Consider the following 21,848-nt stretch of genomic DNA (forward strand, 5'->3'; position numbering starts at 1 on the left):
TTTTTCTATTTGCGAACTACTTTCCCCTCTTAAGCCGTCTGGACCTTTGCCAATACATATGGAAGAAATTCCTTTCATGCGGAAGCTGACTCCCAGAGGAAACCACTGAGGTCCAACAGAGAAGGGTAGCCTCCTGTTTTCCATTTGACCCTCCAAGAGCTAAATCAGAATTTAATATACGGTCATTACTGGCAAGAGCTCTTAACAGTGCAGGACACTTTACAATCCAGGTTCACATGAGCTCTTCCCATTTGACTTTCATTACAGCACTCAGCATGGGTGTGGGGCACAGCAGGCATGTCGAGATCTCTCTCTCATCCTGTTTATATCTAATGAATATATGAAAATTTAGCAGAGGAAAGATTCGATCATATCCCAACCTTACAAAAATAAGCAACTGTTTAAGAGGTAGTTTTGGCTACATTCTACATCAGAAAGATCAAAGAGACTATCTCTTAAAACAGAAATAAATGCCGTAATTACTGTTTGAAAACTATTTACAGACCTAATCACTCCAAAAGGTAAGCCAATTTGGAATCAGTTTCCAGCCTATTTGATTATATGAACAGTTACTGAAATACATCTTAAATTATTTGTAGAAGAGCTAAAACAGGCTGAAAATTGAAAAGCAGTGCAACATCTATAGTTCTCTATGGAGGACCTCAAAGCATGATGGGGGAAGAAAAGATAAAAGATTACATTACACCTCGACCGAAAAATGGCCTAAAGCAATGATTTTCAAACTTGGGTCTCAAGAGTCCTTTACAGTCTTAAAAGGTGTTGAGGACCTGAGTGAACTTTGTATATGTGGATTAATGCATTTATCAGAATTTACTGTTTTACAAGTTAAAATTGAGAAATTTTAAAAATATTCATTCACTTAAAAATACCGGGGGGGGGGTATTTTTTTGCTAACTTAGCTTGCAAGTCAGTCACACAGGTGGCTTTTCTGGAGACAACTTGAGACAGCAGGTGTGCTTTTCATATCCTTCTCATTTCATCAGGTTAAAATGAAGTGTGCTCAAAGGTAGAAACTAAATAAAATCACCAATTTTCATGGATTCAAGGAGATTCTTAAATGAAAGTGGCATTGTTTTTTTAATTGCAAATTCATGGCTACGAAGAACACAATGGCCACTAGTCCAGTTTGCCGCCACTGCATTATGATCCACGTTAAAACACCAGCAACTTTACCCATCATCACTTTTGCAAACGTTGAAAACACTGAACAAGCGGCGGGGGAAATCCTAGAACTAGTGTGAAAAGTGTTTTGACTTTACAGAGCCCCTGAAGGTGCCTCAGATGACACCAAGAACCTACAGAGCACACTTTAAGAACTTCTGGTCTAACAGTATTTTCCAAACCGTGGCATCCCTACATGAAGGGCCAACAGGATCCTAGAGACAGTTCCACCCCAAACGTAAGATCAACAAACCGGTTCCAACTGTGTGTTTATTTTGGATTCCCATGTAAGATTCCACTTGAAGAAATGGTTCATTCTATGGCCAAAACAGTCCAAAAACCACAGACATTCCTAATTAGAGCTATCCTACAAGGTCTATGTGCTTGAGTAAAGTTACCTAGAGACAGTCATACCTTGTCTATCAGATCGCGGTTCACACAGTTGGGCAACTGCTGGAGGAAAGCATCTACTATGAGCTTGAGATGAGATCCAGTGCTGGCTTCTTCATCCTCTTGTTCTAACATAAAAGTAGTTTTGAAATAGGTTAAAAAAATATGTAGACAATGTAAGAATAAAACCATCCAATAATAAGTTATTTGGAACACAGATAATCTAGAGCATTTTTCTCACTCATGAAAAAAATGAAGCACTGAGATATTACCCTAGAAAGTTTGGGCATCTCTACAATCATAATTCTAAACTAATCATCACAGTCTTTCAGATATCAAGTATAAAAAGGTAAACTTGCATGAGACACAAAATCAACGTCATAAATTGCATGTAGTTTTATCGTAGATCCATTATTTTTATCTCTCGAGCATCCCTTCTCCCACACCTTCAGTTAACATTACGATCACTGCTTGCCATCAAAGGCAATCCACGGGACTGTGCTGGGGCAGGTGCTAAGCTAAGCTAGTTGCTTGTTGCATAGGATACCATTTTTACTTGAAAGAACTGATGGATAAACTGTGATTATTCAAACTTGGGTATTTAGCAAAGCACTCAGTACACCACCACTCCTCTCAGCACAGGCCAGCATGGCCCAGGACTAGCCAAGTCCTTCCATGCTGTGCATATACAGACAGGGGGAGAGAACCCCTCTCGTCCTTTGATGTCACCAGCTGGTCTGAGCCTGGGGCAGCCTCCAGCCATGCCTACCCTCCCTTCATGACACGGAGAAAGAGAATCTGCAGTAGGAAACAATGAAGCCAACAGAGAGAAAAGCAATATTGACAAGAAGGTATCCTTCTAATAAAGAATTGTAACTAATAAAGAAACCTGATAGGAAGTATGCAGGAAATAATTAACAGTGTGATATTTTTATCACTAAAGACAAATCATTATTCAATTATAAAGACAGATAAAATTATCAAAGATGAACTGATACACTAATTGTCTTTCTCTCAACCATTTTAGAATAACTATTAAATATATTTTTCTACAGATTATATCAGAATTAATTTACATTAAGGACAATGCTAGAAGGTAGAGTATAAGAAATATCCATTAAAATTTAATTATCACTAAAGTCTGTGGTCACATAATATGGGACATGTAGTATTCCTGTTTCAATTCAAATTCCAAAAAATTGATGGCCTAGAAACAACAGGAAAACAAGGAATTAAAGAGTAAAGATTCATATTCACAGGCAAGAGCTTTGTGTATAACAACTAAGCAAAAATTAAAGTTTTTGGCAGAAGTGTTTACCTTGCTCATCAAGAAGTTTCTTTGTAAGATCTTCAGCTTCATCTCCACCCTCTAACTCCAAAGCATCATCATTAATCTCTAGGTTCTCCAACTCGAGTTCCAAATCATCAGGATTCGGTACCTCCTTATTATCCTTAGGTTCTTTTGCATCTGTTTGAAATCAAAGAATCAGTATCTCTGAATTTAAAAGTCATATTGAAATCCTGCTGCAAAAAATACTTAAGGATTCACAAAATCTGTATCATTTGTCTCAGAATCTATAATATACATCTGACAAGAAATTTGATACATTCAGATTTTTAAAAATACATCATTCTCATTGAAAACAAAGACCATAACCTGTTTAACTCTGTATGCCATCTGAACTCCTTAATGAGGAGTTCAGACTTTCTCTTGACACAAGTAAAAAAAAAAAATTTTTTTTACAAATATTATTCTGAAACTAATTTTTACAACACTTAATATAAGAACTTGCCCTCTAGAATTTACCTTTAGAATCATCCTTGTTGGAATGTTTATTCTGACAACTTTTTTCATTATCTTTAAACAAGATGGCTGGAACAAAAGCTTTCAAATCAATGAGGTTTTCATAAAAATTCCGAGCATCTTCATCTTCCCATATACCACCTTCCAAGTCATAATCTCCAGGCTTACCCGGTGTAAATATATCAATTCCAGGCCCATGCTCTACAATAAAATAAATCACAGGGAATTAAAATATTTTATATTTTCAATTTTATAACTAATGAATCTTGAGGGTTTCAATTAACAGAAGCTTCTTCAATCACTCTGGATTGTTCATGTAACCATCTTCATCATCAAATCACAAACTTGCTTTAAGTAAAGCTCTTAACCAGGACAAACTAGAGGAGAGCACAGGATAAAGATTGTTTTTTTCTTAAATGTTTTAAGCAAGTGATATGAGATTAAGTAGCCATTTGATATATCAGGCTTATCTTCATGAAACTTAAAACCAAAATAAGAAATACATAAGGCTGGCCATTTCTAAAATATCCAGCTTAAAGTCCCACCTCCCAATGAAGCATTTTTTCAAGACTCCCAACCCTCTGTACCACTTATAGCACAAGTATCTTTGCAAATAGACCATAAACCCTTAAGAAGTATCCCTCCTTTTGGTATAAAACTTGGTGTCAGACAGACTGCCGTAAACAGTCAATTGACAAATAACTGGAAAAAAAGGAAAGTAACGATGAAGAAATATATAGACATTCCAGTAGAAGGTGGAAAATCACATATATACACATACATATACACACAGTCTACCTTTATATATAACCATAGATTCTTAAACTCAGAACACTAAAAGTAATTTCCTACTTCATGCTTGTGAGACCATTCATGATTTTATCTATTCTCACTGTGCTTCTCTCCAAATTAGAATTGTAAATAAGAGAATGATCATGCAGATTAAAAATAACCCTGAAAAAAACCAGATTATTCATTAAAAGTCATTTAGGAAAAACAAAAACAATAAAATGCCAGCTCCCTAACTCATTACTTACATGTCTTACAAAAAATACATTTAAACACAGGACACTAAACCCATATTAAGGGGAAAGACTGATAAATTTACAATTTCTGTTTAATAAGAAATATAAACAAAAGCAAAGGACAAACTAGAAGACAATACCAGCAATATTTATACAGAGGAATTAATATCCAAAATATAAAGAGCTCCTGCAAATATTGAGAACAAACTCTCAATTAAAAAAATGGATAAAGCCTCTGAACAGATCAGTCAAAGAGCATATGAAAAGATCCTAACCTCAATCAGGGTGAAGGTAAATAAAACAAACACTTATCACTGAATATTTTACATATCTGAAAGATAATGTATCTACACAGTAATTATAAACCATAGGAGAAAACTTCAACTTCTGAGAAAAAAAAAGCTACAAAGTCAAAATGCAATAGAAAATTGGGGGGATTCAATATCTTAAAGTAATTTATGGTGAAAAAGAATATGAAAACAAATACATGTATGTTCATGTATGACTGAAGCATTATGCTGTACACCAGAAACTGACACCATATAATAAACCGACTATACTTCAGTGAAAACATATATATACAAAAAAAAAAAATCTGGAAGAAATATTTGCAATACATATGAAAAAGAATAATTTCTTTAATATGCTAAGTGCTTTTATAATTCAATTTTTAAAAATAGATAAATACTGGATTTTTTTTAAAAAGGAAGGGGTCAAGGGCTCAAGCCAATTATGTCATAAGGGAAAGAATACAAATGAAAAACAATCAATAAACTTAGGGAAAAGATGCTCACCCTCACTCAGAATGTAAAAGTCAAAAACAGCAATATGATAAGAGTGTAAGGAAAACACTTATATACTTAGTGGCATGTAAATTTCTTTAAAAGAAAATCTGATGTTATATATTGAAACTTAACACGTACATACCCTTTCAACCCAGGAATTCTACTTGTAGGAATTTATCCCTGAAATGCTAGGATGCACACAAAGAGCCACAGGTACAGAGATTTTATTACAGTATTGACTATAATACTAAAACCTAGAAATAACTTAGATGTCAATCAACAGAAGACAAGGTAAAGAAATGAAAGCACAATTATTCACTAGGATATTACTATGCAGCAATGTAAAAGAATGAGATGACTCAACATGGACTGACATGAAAAGACATCTAAGATACACAGCTAACTTAAAAAAGTAGTCGCCAAATAGTATATACAATTACAATCTCATCTGTGAGGTAGAAAAGGATATTCTGGGTCACTAAAAAATTCAGGCCTCTTCAGGCCAAGATGCAGTAGCAGTGACCTAAAACAACTAAAAAACCAGGCAAACAACAAAATGCAATGGCTGGACGTGAGGTAGCACAGGAAAGTGACTCCTGTGAGAGAAGAAACAAAAAAATTAAGCTGTGCAATTCATTGCCCCAGCTTACTGCCTGCTGAGATGTTCTAGGCCGTGGCCAAGGAAGAAGCCACGCAGACCCCAGCAGTCCCCATGAGTTGAGGATGACAGAGCTGAGAGTCTGGCTGGCAGAACACTAGCCCAGGTGGCTAGATTTTGCAAGACAGGACCAGAGAGGAGAAAGCATCACAAAGACAGATGCCTAAGATCTGCAGAAGGGCCCCTTGAATGTTCAGCTAAATACTGATCAGCCCCTATGTGTGAGGGAACTAGGTGAGATTAGGAAAACAGCTACTCATGAATCTTCTAATTCATGAGAAATTGAGCAGAATAGAGAGGGATATTGCCTCAGTAATAGGAAAAATCAGCCCTAGATTAAAGGCTGCTCTGATCCCAGGGGAAGCAAGCCTGGAAAGGATGAAACTGTTTCCAAGTAATTAAACTGAGCCCCAGAACAAAGCTCAATGATATTCTTAAGAGCACAAAAATATCCAGCACGCATCTAATAAAACATGATCAGTCATAAAAAGAAGTAGAAAAAAATGCCAGAGATGTACAAATCAATCAGTCAATCAATTACACCAAGGCAGAAGTGACATAAGTAATAAAAATCATAGACAAGGACATTAAAACAGTTATAACCATATTCACATTCTCAACAAGCCAGAAGATACACTGAGCATGTTTGAGACCATGGAAAATATAATCAGCTTCTATAGATAAAAACTATATCTCTACATTTTTCCCCCACAGCACATCTGTTTCCAAAAAGTGGAACTATGCCCCTCCAAGAACACACTGCTGGGAAACACTGCTTTATAATCTTCATGGAAGGGCTATTTCTTACCTAAATCTCAGTTTTCTAAGGTGTGTGTAAAAATTTCCAAAGATAGAAAATTCCTCCCTTAGTAAGATTTTTCCAGTGAAATGATTTCATTAAAAAAAAAAAAATCCATCTCTCTCTTTCTGTGCCGCTTTCATGGTCAATTTGATAGGAATGGAAGTTGGAAGAATTTCAAGAAAAAGTCTAATTTTGAGAAAAGACAATCCCTTCAGCAATAAACACCAGCTCAAGGATGCTGGGATCCCTAACGCTGCTTCACTTTTCAGTGGCCCCCCAGACTTGGTATCTTACACCTCGTTCTCTTTAGCCCTCAATGCAGAGCTGAGGTCACCTTTAGGTATAAAATGTCATTGACAGACCGAGAAACAAGTATCTCTAAGTACAAACTCACCCATAATGAAGATCCAAACTGTTCTGTAAATGTAAACGTTGGGATAGTAAAATTAATACTGCCTTAGAGAGAAGACTGGTGACAGGAATTGGCAGTGCTCCCCGCGACGCCCTACTGAAAGAGTGGCATTGCACTGCGCGTCCCAACAGATCAGCAACACTCTCTCATCGTAAAGCAAAATAAAGACTGACGAGGAGGTGTTAGTGTCAAGATGCCTTTTTAAATGATACTGCCTACCAGATGGCAACTCAATACAATGTGTCTTACTACTGGGGTCTATTAATGGCATGCAAAGTGTCCAGAAACAGTTACCATGCAGGTGGTATTTATTTGAAAAAACACTTACAGGGAACGCTGAGGGAGATAGCTAAGTGCAAATACACACACACATACACACACACACACACACACACACACACACACAATAACCACGGGGTAAGAAAGCGAGATTTAATAAGCTATGGACTATGGAAAATCATACTTCTGAAAATGTAAAATATCACGTTAGCATGTGGCGGATTCCCTACCACATAAAGCTCCAACGTCCACAGACAGAACTTAGACGGTCCGCTCTTAGAGGGATTAGCACCAAAATTTGTTTTTAATTGGGTGCTGTCACACGCAATGGCACTGGGAAAATTAATTCTGCATTATATGGACAAATGCCACTTTTACTTCCAAGAGAAGCTGTGATCCAAACTCTCTCAAATAAAGTTTACTGCATATGCTTGCAGTAAACTTACTGCAAATATGAGGAAAAGGTTATTAAAAATAATCTTCTAATTTGAAAACCAAAAAACTATGCAGATTTTAAAATACTAAATAATGCAGTGCCCAGAATGTGTTATCAGCCTCCTTTTTATGTAAAATGGAATCAATTTTTAAGGATGAAAGAACTAAAAATACATACTTGATATACAAAAGTACCTAATTATTATATATCTTTCCGTTACACACCTAAGTGTCATTTCTCAATAATTATTCGTTAACAAAGAGGTACACATCCCAATATGCAGCTGACAGTAAGCATTTCACTCAAGGCATGACTGTCTAAAAGTTTTGATCCAAAGGCATCTTCTATTTCTCCAACAATACAGCTTTTCCTAAATTCCTCCAAACGTAAGTTAGTTTCTTCTGGCTGGGGCAAGTAAGAAGGGAATTTTTAAATGCCAACAGTATACTTTGGAGTAAACACAAATAAGGGATATAAATGTGAACAGAAAAGCTTAGAAAAGTTCAAGAAGAATGAAATAAGAAATTAGTAACAAACACCAATTAACTCAACAAGCCCCCTAGGCATTGAATTTTTGTACTTCACTCTACCAAACATCTTCCAAAGTTCGACTTTGTTTGAATTTTCCTTTTTCTCCCTCATTTGTTGTCTCTGATCACCCGTGGGGTTTCCTTACCATGCATGGCATGTTTGGGGCCCGAGAAGAGTTTGACAAGGGCCCAGAAGGCGTCCTCTTCATTCATGTACATGAGGAGTAAGGCTGTGATCTGGCTCATCCCCTGACAGTATCCAGCCTCCTACAGAGTAAATGACAGCAGGGAAGCCGGGGGTTTTAAGATCAAACTACGTGTATACACACATATTTAAAAAAAAAACTGGTGTATAAAATAATCAGAAAATGCCTAAACAGATTATTCACAGAGAAATACTACAATCTTAACAGAGCTGAGCCACATGCTATCAAAGAACACATCTGTATCCAAGAGGAAGTGCAGAAGTACGGGCAAGTCTAAGCCCACGTGCGTCTTACTAGCCTCTGCTCAGTGTCATTACACCTGCTGTTTATTTTTCTGTTTAACGTGTGAGTCTCAGCTCAATATTCCTCTTCTTTGCTCAGATGCTGGCAAAGTTTAGTTTTAGCCTGCTCCACCACACAGCAAGTAGGTACACAGGGTAGCCCCTCCGGACCTCACCCAGTGAATGGAGCACAACCTCCTGGGGCAATGAAGACTGATCGAGAGTCAGGCAAATTCATCTGCCCACCACTTCCTGTCCTTCTAGTCCTGCGCATTCCCAGTCCTATTTGCTTAAAATAAAAAATAAACAGCAACAGAAAACATAACAGAACAATCTAGATAATGAGGGAAAGAGTGAGATTCACTGTCACACCATGGTTTTTCCCAATTCCAAACCAGCCCTGCTCCAAGACCCCAGGGCTGCCACGGAGCCTCCAGAAGACCCACCGAGACCAGGAGACCATCCAGCCCCGAGATGAAGAAACGCTGGCCAAAAGGGTCATGTCAGGGAGGGGTCCCCAAAGACATGGTCCAGCTGCTCAGAGCACAGCTCCGCTGTGGGCAGGCACGCCCCACTTACCGTGTTGTAAATAGAATAAGCAGCGAGAACGTGGAATAGGGATTGTTGCCTAGAAAAGAAGAAAACTTCCGTTGAAGACGACTGAGTTATTTCACATATTTCTACAATTATGCACTTTAAAAAATAAACAACGGTTTGACTGAAGATAGACAGATAATCTATCTGGACTATCTACTACTATAATAAAGAAATGGTCCCAAGCTGAATGCAACAATACCCTGTAGTCTAAATGTGAGGCTAGATAACGTTCATTCTGACAGAAGGAATTTATACCACAATGCACAAAGGGCTTCACTATTTTTAAAATGTGCTGCCCTCTTTCACTGAACTATGCTCTCCACGAAGTCATCCCACAACAGTGGCTAGCCTGAAGAAACAGGGAACAGCATTCTGAAGCCTTATTCACAGCTGGGGGCTCCACCCTGCAGGGCTGGGGCCATGTCCCCCAAGAGGCGGGACAGGCTGTGAATCAGCCTCCACACTCAGGGCTGCCCCTCCCACAGCCAGGGTCCCAGGGCCCAAGACTCAAGGGTGGAAGTGGGGGTGGCTCCACCCTCACGACCGCTCATCGTCCCCTGACAAAGTGTGTGCTCCCTGTCCCATCACCCTCGGGCTCTGCTGGTCTAGAGGTCCTAGTGCCAAAGAGAGGAGTGTCGCCCCCAGGAGACACAACCATTCCCCGGGACTGGAAGATGAGATGGTCACCCGGCCACTTTGGGCAACAGACAAAAGAGATGACGATACTGAGTGACTGATCCCGGCAACCAGGGGCAATGAGCTGCCGGGACACGGTGGACAGAAGGAAGAGTGTGTCGAGAACACAGAGAACACGGAAGGTGCCTCTTAGTAAAATCAAACCCTGTGATGAGAGTCAGTGGAAAAGTACAACAGTCAAGTCCAGGCAGGACGCTAATAATGGTCCAGACCCCTGAGGAGTAAAGGCTGCAGTCCCTCCACCAGGTGAAGAGCCACGACCAGCTGAGGTACCTGCCGAGGGCAGAGGGAGAACGGATGGGTCGTGGGAAGGTAAATTATGAACCAGCAATGACCACATGCCCAGTACAGAAATGATGGCTGTAACTGTTACGAGGGTTTCTTCCTTAGTTTGGCATGGACGTGTTTGTGTGTGTGTATTTTTTTAATGTGTTTTCTTCCTTCTTTTTTATCATCTAACATAAGATGTTTAGTAACAGCTGACTTCCTATCACAGCATTCAGGTAACAGATTATCAAAGCAGAAGAGTGAGCACCGCCCAGAGACCCTGCATCCTTCTGTGCAGAGGGATTAACACAGCCTCAGTCGCAAGCAGAACAGCGGCACCGTGTCAGGTGGAAGTACGGCTTCGTTGTCTTATCTGGAAACTAAGCTGACAGGGGTGCCCTGTGACGGTCAGCTCTGCACGCCCACCTAGCCAAGCTGCAGCCCGTTATCCAAACCCTAATCTAGGTGTTGCTGTGAAGAAATTTTGTAAATGTAACTGAAATACATAGTCAGTTGAATTTAAATAGGGAAGATTAGCCTAGATAATCAGGGCAACCCTGATTCCACCCGTTAAAAGGCGGTGAGAGCAGATCTGAGGCTTCCCTGAAGAGGAAACCCCTCCCCTGGACAGTGGCTTCAGCTCATCCCCAGAGCAGGCCCTTCCCGACACCCGCCCTACGGTCTCAAACTTGTCCAGTCCGTCCCTGCTGCTCTGTAAGCCAGCTCCTCGCAATAAACCTCTTCACTTCCATCCCTTACTGGTTTCCATTTCTTTGGTTGAACCCTGATACGGAGCTCAGCAAAACTGTACCTTTCATTCATAAACTGCCACAGTCATTTCATCACTCATTTTCCTTTTTTTTTCTTTTGTTCCATTAGTGTGTGGAGTCAAGATTATAGGGATATATTGATTACTGACACTGTTCTCAAAAGTAATGCAACCTCTCATTTCTTTTCTAAGAGTTTTAATAAAACTACCACATATTTAAGAATTCTCAGATCATAAAATGACTTTGTAGCAATTTTATAGCACCTACTATATGTCAAAGGTTAAAAATTTGTTAAATAGGTTCCTAAATTTTATAAAACAGACAAAATGATCTGCCAAAACTTAAAACCTTTAGAACTGGATTTAAATTATAGTCTATACAAGCTACTCTAAACACATTTTAAGTTGACGAAGATGATTTATAAATGCTATTCATATTTTATAATATTAAACTTCACTTACTTAGCGCCGTGTTTGTCTCTAAACATGATGTGGGCCCTAAATGTGCGGTTGACATCAAGGCCTATTTGTCTGATATCAGGTGAACAACCCCGTGCTCTGTGTTTTAATTTCTGAAAAGGAAAAAGAGAGGAAGAAAGCACATCTTTATGGAAGTCAGTTGTCGAACAGCCTATGACAAACAGTAAAATGATTAAAAACCTTTTTTTTTTTTTATTTAGTAAAGCTATTTCCATGGTTCAAAAATGCAAACAACGTAACAAGGTACACAGTTACAGGTCTCTCTCTGGTCCGTGCCCACATCTCTCCTACTTCCAACCTCTCCCTCCTCCCTCCTCCCACCACCTCTTCTCACCCCATCCTGTCAATAGAGTAGATTTTCATTTTGGTTGGAGACGGATGATTGGGCCAGGCTAACGCTGCAGGTACGCTGCTCACAACTAGAGGCAGACCTCGCCCACCTGTAAGATGGACCACTAGACCCAGTAGAGACAAGCGACAGTGAGATACAATGAAAAGAACAGGAGAAAGGAGTGGGTAAGAGCACCAGCTCAGGAGCCAGGACATCTCACCGTGCAAGAAAAAGCTCAGCAGATTAAGAAAAAGTCGTTCCATGCCCACTGAACTTCCAACTTAAGGAGAGTAATTTATACCACATTTGGACAGAGAGAGTAAGATGGTGACTGGGAAGGGAAGACTTGGTGAAATGCTGGAGGAATCTCAAACAGTAAAAATAACATTTATGTTATTATTGAACATGATAAGCCTGCAAGTACTGGTGGGCAAGTCCTTTCTTTTGTTGTTGTTACTGTATGATTGGTTTTCACTGAATGGTTCTCTCATGTTAACCAGTCATTGGATAATTTTATTCTACATAGAAAAAGTCTAAAATATTACTGAGAACCACAGTTCTAATATTAGCCTGTGCGCTGGGTTGAATAATGTCCCCCTCACCCCGAATTCCTGTCTGCCCAGAACCTGTGAATGTGACCTGATTTGGAAATGGGGTCTTTCCAGGTGTACTCAAGTTAAGAGGACATACTGGATCAGGGTGGACCCCAAATCCAATGACTAGTATCCTTGTAAGGTGAGACCCAGCGACACAGAGACACACAGGGCAAGGCCACGCGAAGACGGAGGGAGAGGCTGGAGTGATGCAGCCTCAAGCCAAAGAAGGCCAGGGATGCTGGCAAGTGCAGGACGGAGGAAGAGCCAAGGGAGGAGTCTTCCCTGGAGCCTCGAGAGAGAAAGAGAGAGAGAGAGAGAGAGAGCGAGCACGGTCCTGATGACACCTTGGGTTCAGGCTTCTCTCCCCCAGAACTGCGAGAGAACAAACTTCTGTTGTTTTAAGCCACTCGGTCAGTGGTACTTTGTTATGGTGGCCTGAGAGAACTACCACAGCATGCTAAATAAGATTTTCTTCTTTCATTAATTAAACAAGTAATTCCTGAGCATCTACCGTATAACAGGTACACTGTCCTAGGTGCTGGGGTTAGATTTCATATATGTTCTCTCAGACAGCGTTTTCAACACTGGGTCTAAAGTTACAACATTAAAAGCAAGTATCTAGGAGTGGGAGTGCTGGATTACATGGTAACGACCTTCAGTGCTTTAAGGAACCTCCATACTGTCTTCCATAGTGGCTGCACCAATTTACATTCCCACCAACAGTGTAGGAGGGTTCCCTTTTCTTCACACCCTTCTCCAGCATTTATCATTTGTGGACTTTTTACTGATGGCCATTCTGACCTGTGTCAGGTGAACCTAAATGTCCATTGACAGATGACTGAACAAAGAAGATGTGGTATATATACACAATAGAATACTACTCAGTCATAAAAAAGAATGAAATATTGCCATTTGCAGCAACATAAATGGACCTAGAGATTATCATACTAAGTGAAGAAAGTCAGAGAAAGACAAATACCATTTACTTATATGTGGAATGTAAAATATGATACAAATGAACTTATTTACAAAACAGAAACAAACTCACAGACGTAGAAAACAAACTTATGGTTACCAGGATGTTAAGGGGGTAGGAAGGGATAAATTGGGAGTTCGAGATTTGCAAACACTGACTACTATGTATAAAATAGATAAACAGCAATTTTCTGCTTCATAGTGTGGAGGAACTATGTTCAATATCTTGTAGTAACCTATGATGTAAAAGAATATGAAAAGGAATACATGTATATATATGTATAACTGAAACATGATGCTCTGTACTGGAAATTGACACAATGTTGTAAACTGACTATAAAAAAAAAAAACCTTTGATACATACAAGCAAATAGTTAAGCCAAGGAAGATGGTCAGTCCTTTAAAGCTCTGTCCTTTGGGGAGAGTCTGTTCCTGGGACTGCATCTTTGGTCCTTCTAAGTTAGACAAAAGTCACCACGGTAGCCCTGAAGGGCTGTTGAAAGGAGTTGAGAGCTACATCTCGTCTAGGCAAATGGTAGTTGCCAAACAAAGCAATATGTTAAACGAGGGTTGTCATGGCCAAGGTGCTTTTTACTTGTTTAAGAGATCTGGAATTTTCTGGCTACTCAGCACACAGTGTTGTTGTTGTTGTTGTTGTTGTTGTTGTTGTTCAGTTTTCAGTTTTATTAGGTAGAATTGTTACAATTTGACTACACATATACAATATATTGCATGTAAATACATAAACACAATATACTGCACGTATTTTTTTAAAGTTTACATATATGCACTGTTCATTATCTTTAGCTTTTTAAACTTACATAGTTAGAGGGATAAAGCCAACCACAAAATAATAATTAATTCAAAAATATACATACACCCCGCTTTGAACAGCAACATTATTTATAATTGCCAAGCTATGGAAGCATCCTAAGTGCACATCAATAGATGAATGGATGAAGAAGATGCAGCATGTATATGTAACGGAACACAACTCACCCATAAGAAAGAAGGACATTTTGCCATCTGCAGCCCTGCAGCTTCATTCTTTACCCGAGAGGTGCCCCCTTTCCTTTATCGTAAATTGAGAGTAAACTGGGAGCACATTTTTGCAGGGCTATTGTGAAGGTTAGATGAGCAATTTGTATAAAGCGCCCAGCACACTGTCATGGTAACCTTTGTGATGACTGTTCGCTCTCTCACCATGAGTACCAGGGACACAGGATCCTGTTGTAGCGAAGCACAAATGGGTCAGTATCCTGGCCTTGTTATGTATCAGCTTCTGGAGTGCAGTGGTTTAATCTGGTTCCTCGTCTGCATAAGAGGGTGATAAAATTTGACCTATGTAGCTGTTCATGTCTAGTATATAGACCAGGATGATAAGAGGTCCTGTATGTTCTTTAAAGATCTTTTACTGTAGCATCCATTGGGAAAATACATAAAACCTATTTCTGAAACAAAGTGAATGACCATATGACTACTACCAAAATCAAGACATGGCATGTAGCCAGCAGCCCTGGACCCCATCAGGCACTGGAACATCATTTCTACTCTTTCTTCACTTTGCATTGTGTCCTGTGCATGTCATTTAGAAAGTTTAACAATATGCTTAATTGTGATAAACTATTCAAATATATGAATGTGCTACAGTTTATAAACCACTCCCTGCTTGCTGGCAATTTGGGCTGTTTCCACATCCTATATTAAGTTCTTATAAATACAGACCTGTTTAGTTCTCCCGATATGCTTATTGCTTCTTTTTTGTTTTGTTTTGTTAAATTTTTAACAATATTTATTGTTCTCTTTCTAATTTTACAAGCAATACATGTTCATTGCAGACAAGAAGAAATACATAATAGCATAAAGTAAAAATCAACAATCACCTATAGTCCCACACCCAGAGATTACCATCATTAGCATTTTGATGCATTTCCTCCCAATATATGTTAGGATATATACTTATATATATTTAGGATAAACAGGCATATGTCATTTTGTTGTGCTTCGCTTTAGTGTGATTTACAGTTTTTTTTTTTTTTTTTACAAATTGAAGGTTTGTGACAACCCTGTGTTAGGCAAGTCTACTGGTGCTATTTTCCCAATAGCATTTGTTCACTTTGTGTCTTTGTGTCAAATTTTGTTAGTTCTTGAAATTCAGGGAATCCCAATCAGCAAGGTACCCTGCCAGGCCTTGCAGAGAAGAAACACATGATTGATGTGTCTGTGAAGAATCCAGGAAAAGGACAACCTCTCAGAGGCCCTGGCTTCTGGAAAATACAGCCTGGGTCATGTTGGAGGACTTCTGATTCTGTCAGGTTTATACAACAAGAGGGACGTCGGCCATGCATGAGGGTTTTTATTTATTTGCTCATTTAAATGGAAAGAAGTCAGAATTTTAAGGTCTGTAGAAATGGACAAAACTCTGCCAGGCCTCTGAGGCAGATGCAATTAAAAAGAAAAACTTCACTCTCTTGTCTGCTTAAGTTCTAGTGCAGGACTGAAATAGGGCAGGGAGGCTGATCAGCACAAAATGCACGTTAGTCCAACTACATCCTCATTCAGCCATCGCTGGTGGGTCTGCTAAGGTTATTACTATTTGTATACTCCACTTACTTCTTGATAAAGGGCCCATTTGTGCCTTTAAAACATTACTTAATTTGTCCATATTTTAGTGTTGTAATTAAGCACATGGACTCTGGATTCTGATGCTGGGTTTGAATCCTGGCTTAGTCACATTCTAGCTCTGTGATCTTGGGTCAGTCAATGAACCTAACTCCCTTATCTCTAAAATGAGGCTGATAATAGTACCTACTTTGAAGTGTTGTTTGGAGAATTAATTAAGATAACATACAAAAATCCTTACAATAGTGCACGGCCCATCGTAAGCAATAAGTGTTAACAGTTGTTGATCTTATACTTTGGCAGTGCTTGCTCTAAGTCAGCTTCCCAGGAATATAAGCCATTTTATATCTCCTTTTCTCTAGCAAACCTGCAGAACACCTGCTAAATAACTGTTGTGTCCCTTATTCCCACTCCTCCCCCCAGCCCTGAATTCATACCTTAAAGCCATAACCCCCAATGAGACTGTATTTGGAGACAGGAACTTTGAGGAAGTAATTAAGATTAAATGAGATCACAAGGGTGGGGCTCTAATCTGATAGACTGGTGTCCTTATAAGAAGAGGACAGGACTCCAGAGATTTCTCTCTTTCTACATGTACACAGAAGAATGGCCACGTGAGGCCACAGAAGGAAGGTGGCCATATACAAGCCCAGAAAAGAGACCACACCAGAAGCCAGGCCTGCTGGCACCTTGATCTTGGACTTCCAGTCTCCAGAACTGCGAGAAATAAATGTCTGTAAATAAATACCCCTCAGTCTATGGTATTTTGTGGTGGCGGCCTGAACAGGCTAAGACAGTGACATCATGAAATGTTTTAACTCATATATTCAACGAGGGACAAGTGAGCAGTCCTGAGACACAACACCTGATGCCATTTCCCCAGTTTGTGAAAGTCTAGAATCTACCATGGGCGGGAAGAGGGGTTTGCCACAAGGAGTCGTATACCATCAGGACTGCGGTCCACTTGTTTCCCACAGTTTAACTATTTTTTTCTACAAGATTTACTGAGGCCCCAGGCTGACTACTAGCTAAGCAGTGGTTAAGTATCATCTGTGAGAAGCTCTTACTCTTGTTTCTCTCTTCTTTTAGGCCCATCACAGATGATTTTGTACGAATAAGAATTTGGTCCATTGAGTCACTGATCAGATTTGGGACTAGTGTAACCTGACGTTGGCTTGCCTCCCATGGCTGGAGTCCTGGTCCTTCCACTTCTCAGGGTGCCCTAAGCGTTCCCTAGGGTGTCTTCCAGTTCCCATGGCTTCTACCTCCCGAGTCCCTGTCCCACACCAGATGGATTTGTGCCCCAGAGCTGCCTTTCAAAAACTTGGGTCACAGCAAGCATTCATGAATTTAGTTGTCCTAACTGAAGACTTACGGATCACAGGAAAAAGATTGAGGGAGCACGGGAGATGAGGCCCAGCCATGGAGTTTACTCTCCTGTTTCTCTATCCTCTTTTCTCCTTATCTTTCTTTCCAGAATTCCCTAAGAACTCATTTCCCTTCAGTACAGAGAAATCAGCTGGGTACCAAGGCTTAAACTTGCAGAAACCCTGGGTAATAAGATGCTTGTAGAACAAGGAGCCTTCCATTTGAAGGCAGTTCTACTTGTAAATTTACAGTAAATATATACTATATAATATATATAATATGCATGGTATGGAACTGTGTTATGTATGAATATATAAAATATAATACACATTTACAAATAATATCTTTTTTTCTTCTTCTTACTACATTAGGAACAATAAAGGAAATTTGGAGAGAAAAGGGATCGCTGAGTTTAGAGATAAAACGAGTTTGGGTCTCCTCAGATTCATTCATTCGCTTGTGGAAAGCTGTTTGGAATTTACTTCTGACTTTGTTTCTCAGGTGTAAAATGCTCTGAATCTGGAGGTAGTAATTATATAAATCATGAAATCATGTAAGTGAAGGAAAATCAGAACAACATGGCTTTGGCTTTCCAAAACTTTTAAGGCTTTCCTAAGACTATTATTAAAAAAAAAAAATAAACAGGGAGACAGAATCTAGAAATTTTATTAGATGACATTGAATTTCCTAGTTAACCTCTGCAAAGGTAAAGTCACAGTGCTATGTATTCGAATCTAACTGAACTTAGTAGAAAATGCAAAAACGTATGTAGAATAATCATGGTCATTGACAGGGATCGTTTTAAGGATGCCATGTCTGGAACAGGCTTTATGCCTGAAAAGGTCTGACTCAGTCCCGCAGCCGGGCGCTTGAAGCGGGCTGGGGAGCCGCTCCTGGCACTGACTTTCCGGGGATCCCAGCTCCCCCGGACACCGCGCCGGCCCGGGGCGATGCCCCCAGCGCCGCGCGTCTCCCGAGCCTCGCGCGCCCCCGCCGCCACCGCCGCCCCTCCCGCACCTGCCGCCGCCGCCGCTCCCGCCGCCGCCCCTCCCGCACCTGCCGCTGCCGCCTCCGCCGCCCCTCCCGCACCTGCCGCTGCCGCTCCTGCTCCTGCCGCTGCCGCCGCTCCTGCCGCTGCCGCCGCTCCCGCCGCCGCCGCCGCCGCCGCCGCTCGCGCCGGCCCCCTCCGGCCGCCGCCGCTGCTCCGGCTCCTGCCGCTGCCGCCGGCCCCCTCCGGCCGCCGCCCCTCCCGCCCACGCACCGCCACTCGCGGAAGGAGCAGGCGGCGGCACGCCCGCCCCGCGCTCCTTTTAAAGCGTCGCGGGCGCGGCCGGCGGGGTGAGCTTCGCGGTGGAGAGAGCGGCGCGCCGAGCTGTGGGAGCCGCACGAGGAGCCGAGCGCCCAGGGCTGCGCTACCCAGGCCGGCGGGGCGGCGCCGTGGGCCGGGCGCTCCGGGCTCGCCGCCGCCGCAGCCGCCGCCGGCCGCGCTCCGGGACTCCCCGCCATGCGCCCCGGCTAGTGCGCCCGCCGCCGGCATGCTGCGCCCGCTGCTGCTCGCCGCCCTCTGCCTGGCCGGCCGGCTGGGGCCCGCGCGCGGCTGCCAGCTGCCCTCCGAGTGGAGACCGCTGAGCGAGGGCTGCCGCGCGGAGCTGGCCGAGACCATCGTGTACGCCAAGGTGCTGGCCCTGCACCAGGAGGTGCCCGGCCTCTACAACTACCTGCCCTGGCAGTACGAGGCCAGCGACGCGGGGCTCTTCTACTCGGCCGAGATCGAGATGCTGTGCGACCAGGCGTGGGGCAGCATGCTCGAGGTGCCGGCGGGCTCCAGGCTCAACCTCACCGGCTTGGGCTACTTCTCCTGTCACTCCCACACCGTGGTCCAGGATTACTCCTATTTCTTCTTCCTCAGGTGAGCCAGCCGCCTCGCGACCACACCACCCCCTTGGCCCCCTTGCGTGTCCAGCCAAGGTCACCTTTATCCCGGGCCGGATCAGGGACTCGCAGGGAATCCTGCCCGTGGGGATGGGCTTTCTACTTTACTCTTTTTGTATTTTTAACTTTAAAATGTGTTCATTTTCTTTAAATTTTTCTTTTAAATGAGGGAAAGTAATTTTAGGTTTCTTTGTTTATATTTTTAAACAGAGGTACTGGGAATTGAACCCAGGACCTTATGCATGCCAGCATGCGCTCTACCACTGAGCTATACCCTCCCTTCTCTCCCCTTACTCTTTATTCCTTCCTACTCCTCCAGACATCTCTGCAAAGAGCCTAGGTACCTATGGCTAAACTTGGGGAAACAGGGATGATTCTTGTGCTTGGTGGACAGAAGAGGGTTTCAGGCAAAAGCTCAAGGTGGTTTCTAGCAACAAATAGCCTGGCTATTCCAAACAGCAAAGGTTTAAGGGTGGGGGAAGGAGGGGAAGGCCCTGGTCATGGTGCTTTAAAGGTAAATTAGGCAGGAGGCCTTCTCTGTTTGGAGGCTCCTGGAATCTTGTGCAGTTCTGTGAAAGCTGGTCAAGATGAAATGCTTGTGGATAAGAATTCAGGGGTTGGGTTCGAATGAAGTTTGAACTAAAGAACAGCAGGTGGAACCCTGTATTGTAAGTTGGATTTCTCTGGGAGTAGTTTTGGTTGGGTGGTGGTCCAAACAAAACCAACACACTTTGAAATCAGGCTGCTCTTGGAATCCTGGCTCTGCTCTTCCCTGTGATTTCCAGCAAGTTACTGAGCTTGTTGAGAAGCTCAAATAGCCTCACCTTCATAATGTGAGAAACCAGGTTGGTTGCGATGAAAACCCAGTAACTTCTGCGAAACACCTGGTGCAGATCAGACGCAGACTGAATAGTCCTTCTCCTCTGCCCACCTGCTTAAAAGCCAAGATCGGAATGGTGTGGAATGCAGCCCAGCTGTCCTCTTGTTTCACTCACATTAGCTCGTATCAGCTGCCAGCGGACCTCAATGCCAGGCTGTTCCAAATAGCAAAGGTTGATGGAGGAGGGGTCTGGGGTGGGGTGGTAAGACCCTGAGTCACAGCCCTGTGAAGAATGTAAGAAGTGAATTAGGGAGGAGGCCCGCTCTGATTGGATACACCTGGAATCGCGTGCGGTTCCATGGAATTTGGTCTGTGGTCAAGATGAAATGCGTGTGGATAAGAATTTAGGCGGTGGGTTCCACTGAAATTTAAAAAACAGCAGGTGAAACCCTAAATGCATTGGTTGTCTCCAGTTGAAAGAGACAGAGAACGACTGAGAGAAACCGTGACTTGGAATCTAGCGCGTCTGTCAAGATAGTGAGTGGATCCAGAGTTGTAATGGGCAATAGCTCTGGTTTTCCCAGTCCACGGAGCAGCATTAAGGATATTTGGAATGACCATGACCTTGGTCTGCAGACTCACTTTTAGCTCTTGAGATCATGTGACTGAGAAAGAAAACAGTAAGTTCCACAGAAGGGCATTCGTAAGCTCACAGCAACACATGTTTTCCATAGTGAAGCCAGACTAAGTTTAGAATACATGGCATGCTTTGTGTTGGCTTCGGTGGTTTAGCTAGATTAAGTTGATTTTTTTTTTAATTGCTGGAGAAGTGCAGTTTCTAAATAAAGTCGGCAAAGAGTGAGACAGTACCTTCTTGATACAGAGAAACTTAGATTTTTCATGTCTTTAGGGAAAACTTTGGGAACCCAGGTAAAACTATTAAAAAGATTTGATTTTCCAAAGAAAAAAAAGAGCCGGAGTACTTAAGAAAACATTATTTTCTTTTCTGATTTTATCATGAGCTGCAGTTTTGTCCACTGGCTCTGGTGGTCAGCCAACTCTTTTCATCTTTTGCTCTGACATATTTACAAAACGTTAGGGCAGAAATGCAGAGTCAAATGGTAATCTGACAGGTTTATTTCATGGGGCTGTGTTGCCCTGACATATATTGATAACTGCATACAAATCATTTCTCTTTTCTGACACCCACTGAGAAGAGAACAGATTCCGGTCTGTGTCAACAGGAGAAGGGGGGCCGTGGAGACTCACTGGTGAGCCCCACGTGCCCCCTTTGGCCTTTGGGCTGGAGTGTAAACCAACTCCTGTCTCTCGTTTTTCTTTTCTTTACCTTACCAACGGGCTCTCTATGCCAGGCTCTATAAAACTGTTAACTTTTACACTGCACTCACTCTGCCAGAACTTCACTTTTTTCAGTGTGATCCTTACCCACCTACAAAGTGAGGTGCCAGTGTCATCTTTTTATAGACTGTAGTACTAAAACTTAGAGAATTGAAGAAATCCCTTTCGTTTCGGACAGAAGAGATGTAGCAATGGCAGGACTTGGACCCAGGTCATTAAAACTGGCCTGCCTTTCACCAAGGAACA

At 41.9% G+C, this 21,848-nt stretch overlaps 2 protein-coding genes across 2 annotated transcripts in view; one reads left to right on the forward strand and one right to left on the reverse strand.

The window, feature by feature from the left end:
* Nucleotides 1-11,682, reverse strand: part of LOC105106353 (regulator of nonsense transcripts 2) — a 70,460-nt gene extending 58,778 nt beyond the window's left edge. The window contains 6 exon segments of the mRNA XM_064479352.1: nt 1,597-1,700; nt 2,891-3,040; nt 3,380-3,577; nt 8,450-8,570; nt 9,370-9,418; nt 11,582-11,682. Of these exon segments, the coding sequence (XP_064335422.1) occupies nt 1,597-1,700; nt 2,891-3,040; nt 3,380-3,577; nt 8,450-8,570; nt 9,370-9,418; nt 11,582-11,607 (648 nt within the window). The 5' untranslated portion in view covers nt 11,608-11,682.
* Nucleotides 11,683-18,825: 7,143 nt separating this feature from the next.
* The window catches only part of CCDC3 (coiled-coil domain containing 3), a 57,853-nt gene continuing 54,830 nt past the window's right edge, over nt 18,826-21,848 (forward strand). Inside the window, exon 1 of the mRNA XM_031444851.2 lies at nt 18,826-19,400. Coding sequence (XP_031300711.2) covers nt 19,027-19,400 — 374 coding nt within the window. The 5' untranslated portion in view covers nt 18,826-19,026. The remainder of the gene's footprint in view (nt 19,401-21,848) is intronic.

This window comes from Camelus dromedarius, chromosome 26 (assembly GCF_036321535.1).
Source record: "Camelus dromedarius isolate mCamDro1 chromosome 26, mCamDro1.pat, whole genome shotgun sequence".
NCBI classification, from domain to species: Eukaryota; Metazoa; Chordata; class Mammalia; order Artiodactyla; family Camelidae; genus Camelus; species Camelus dromedarius.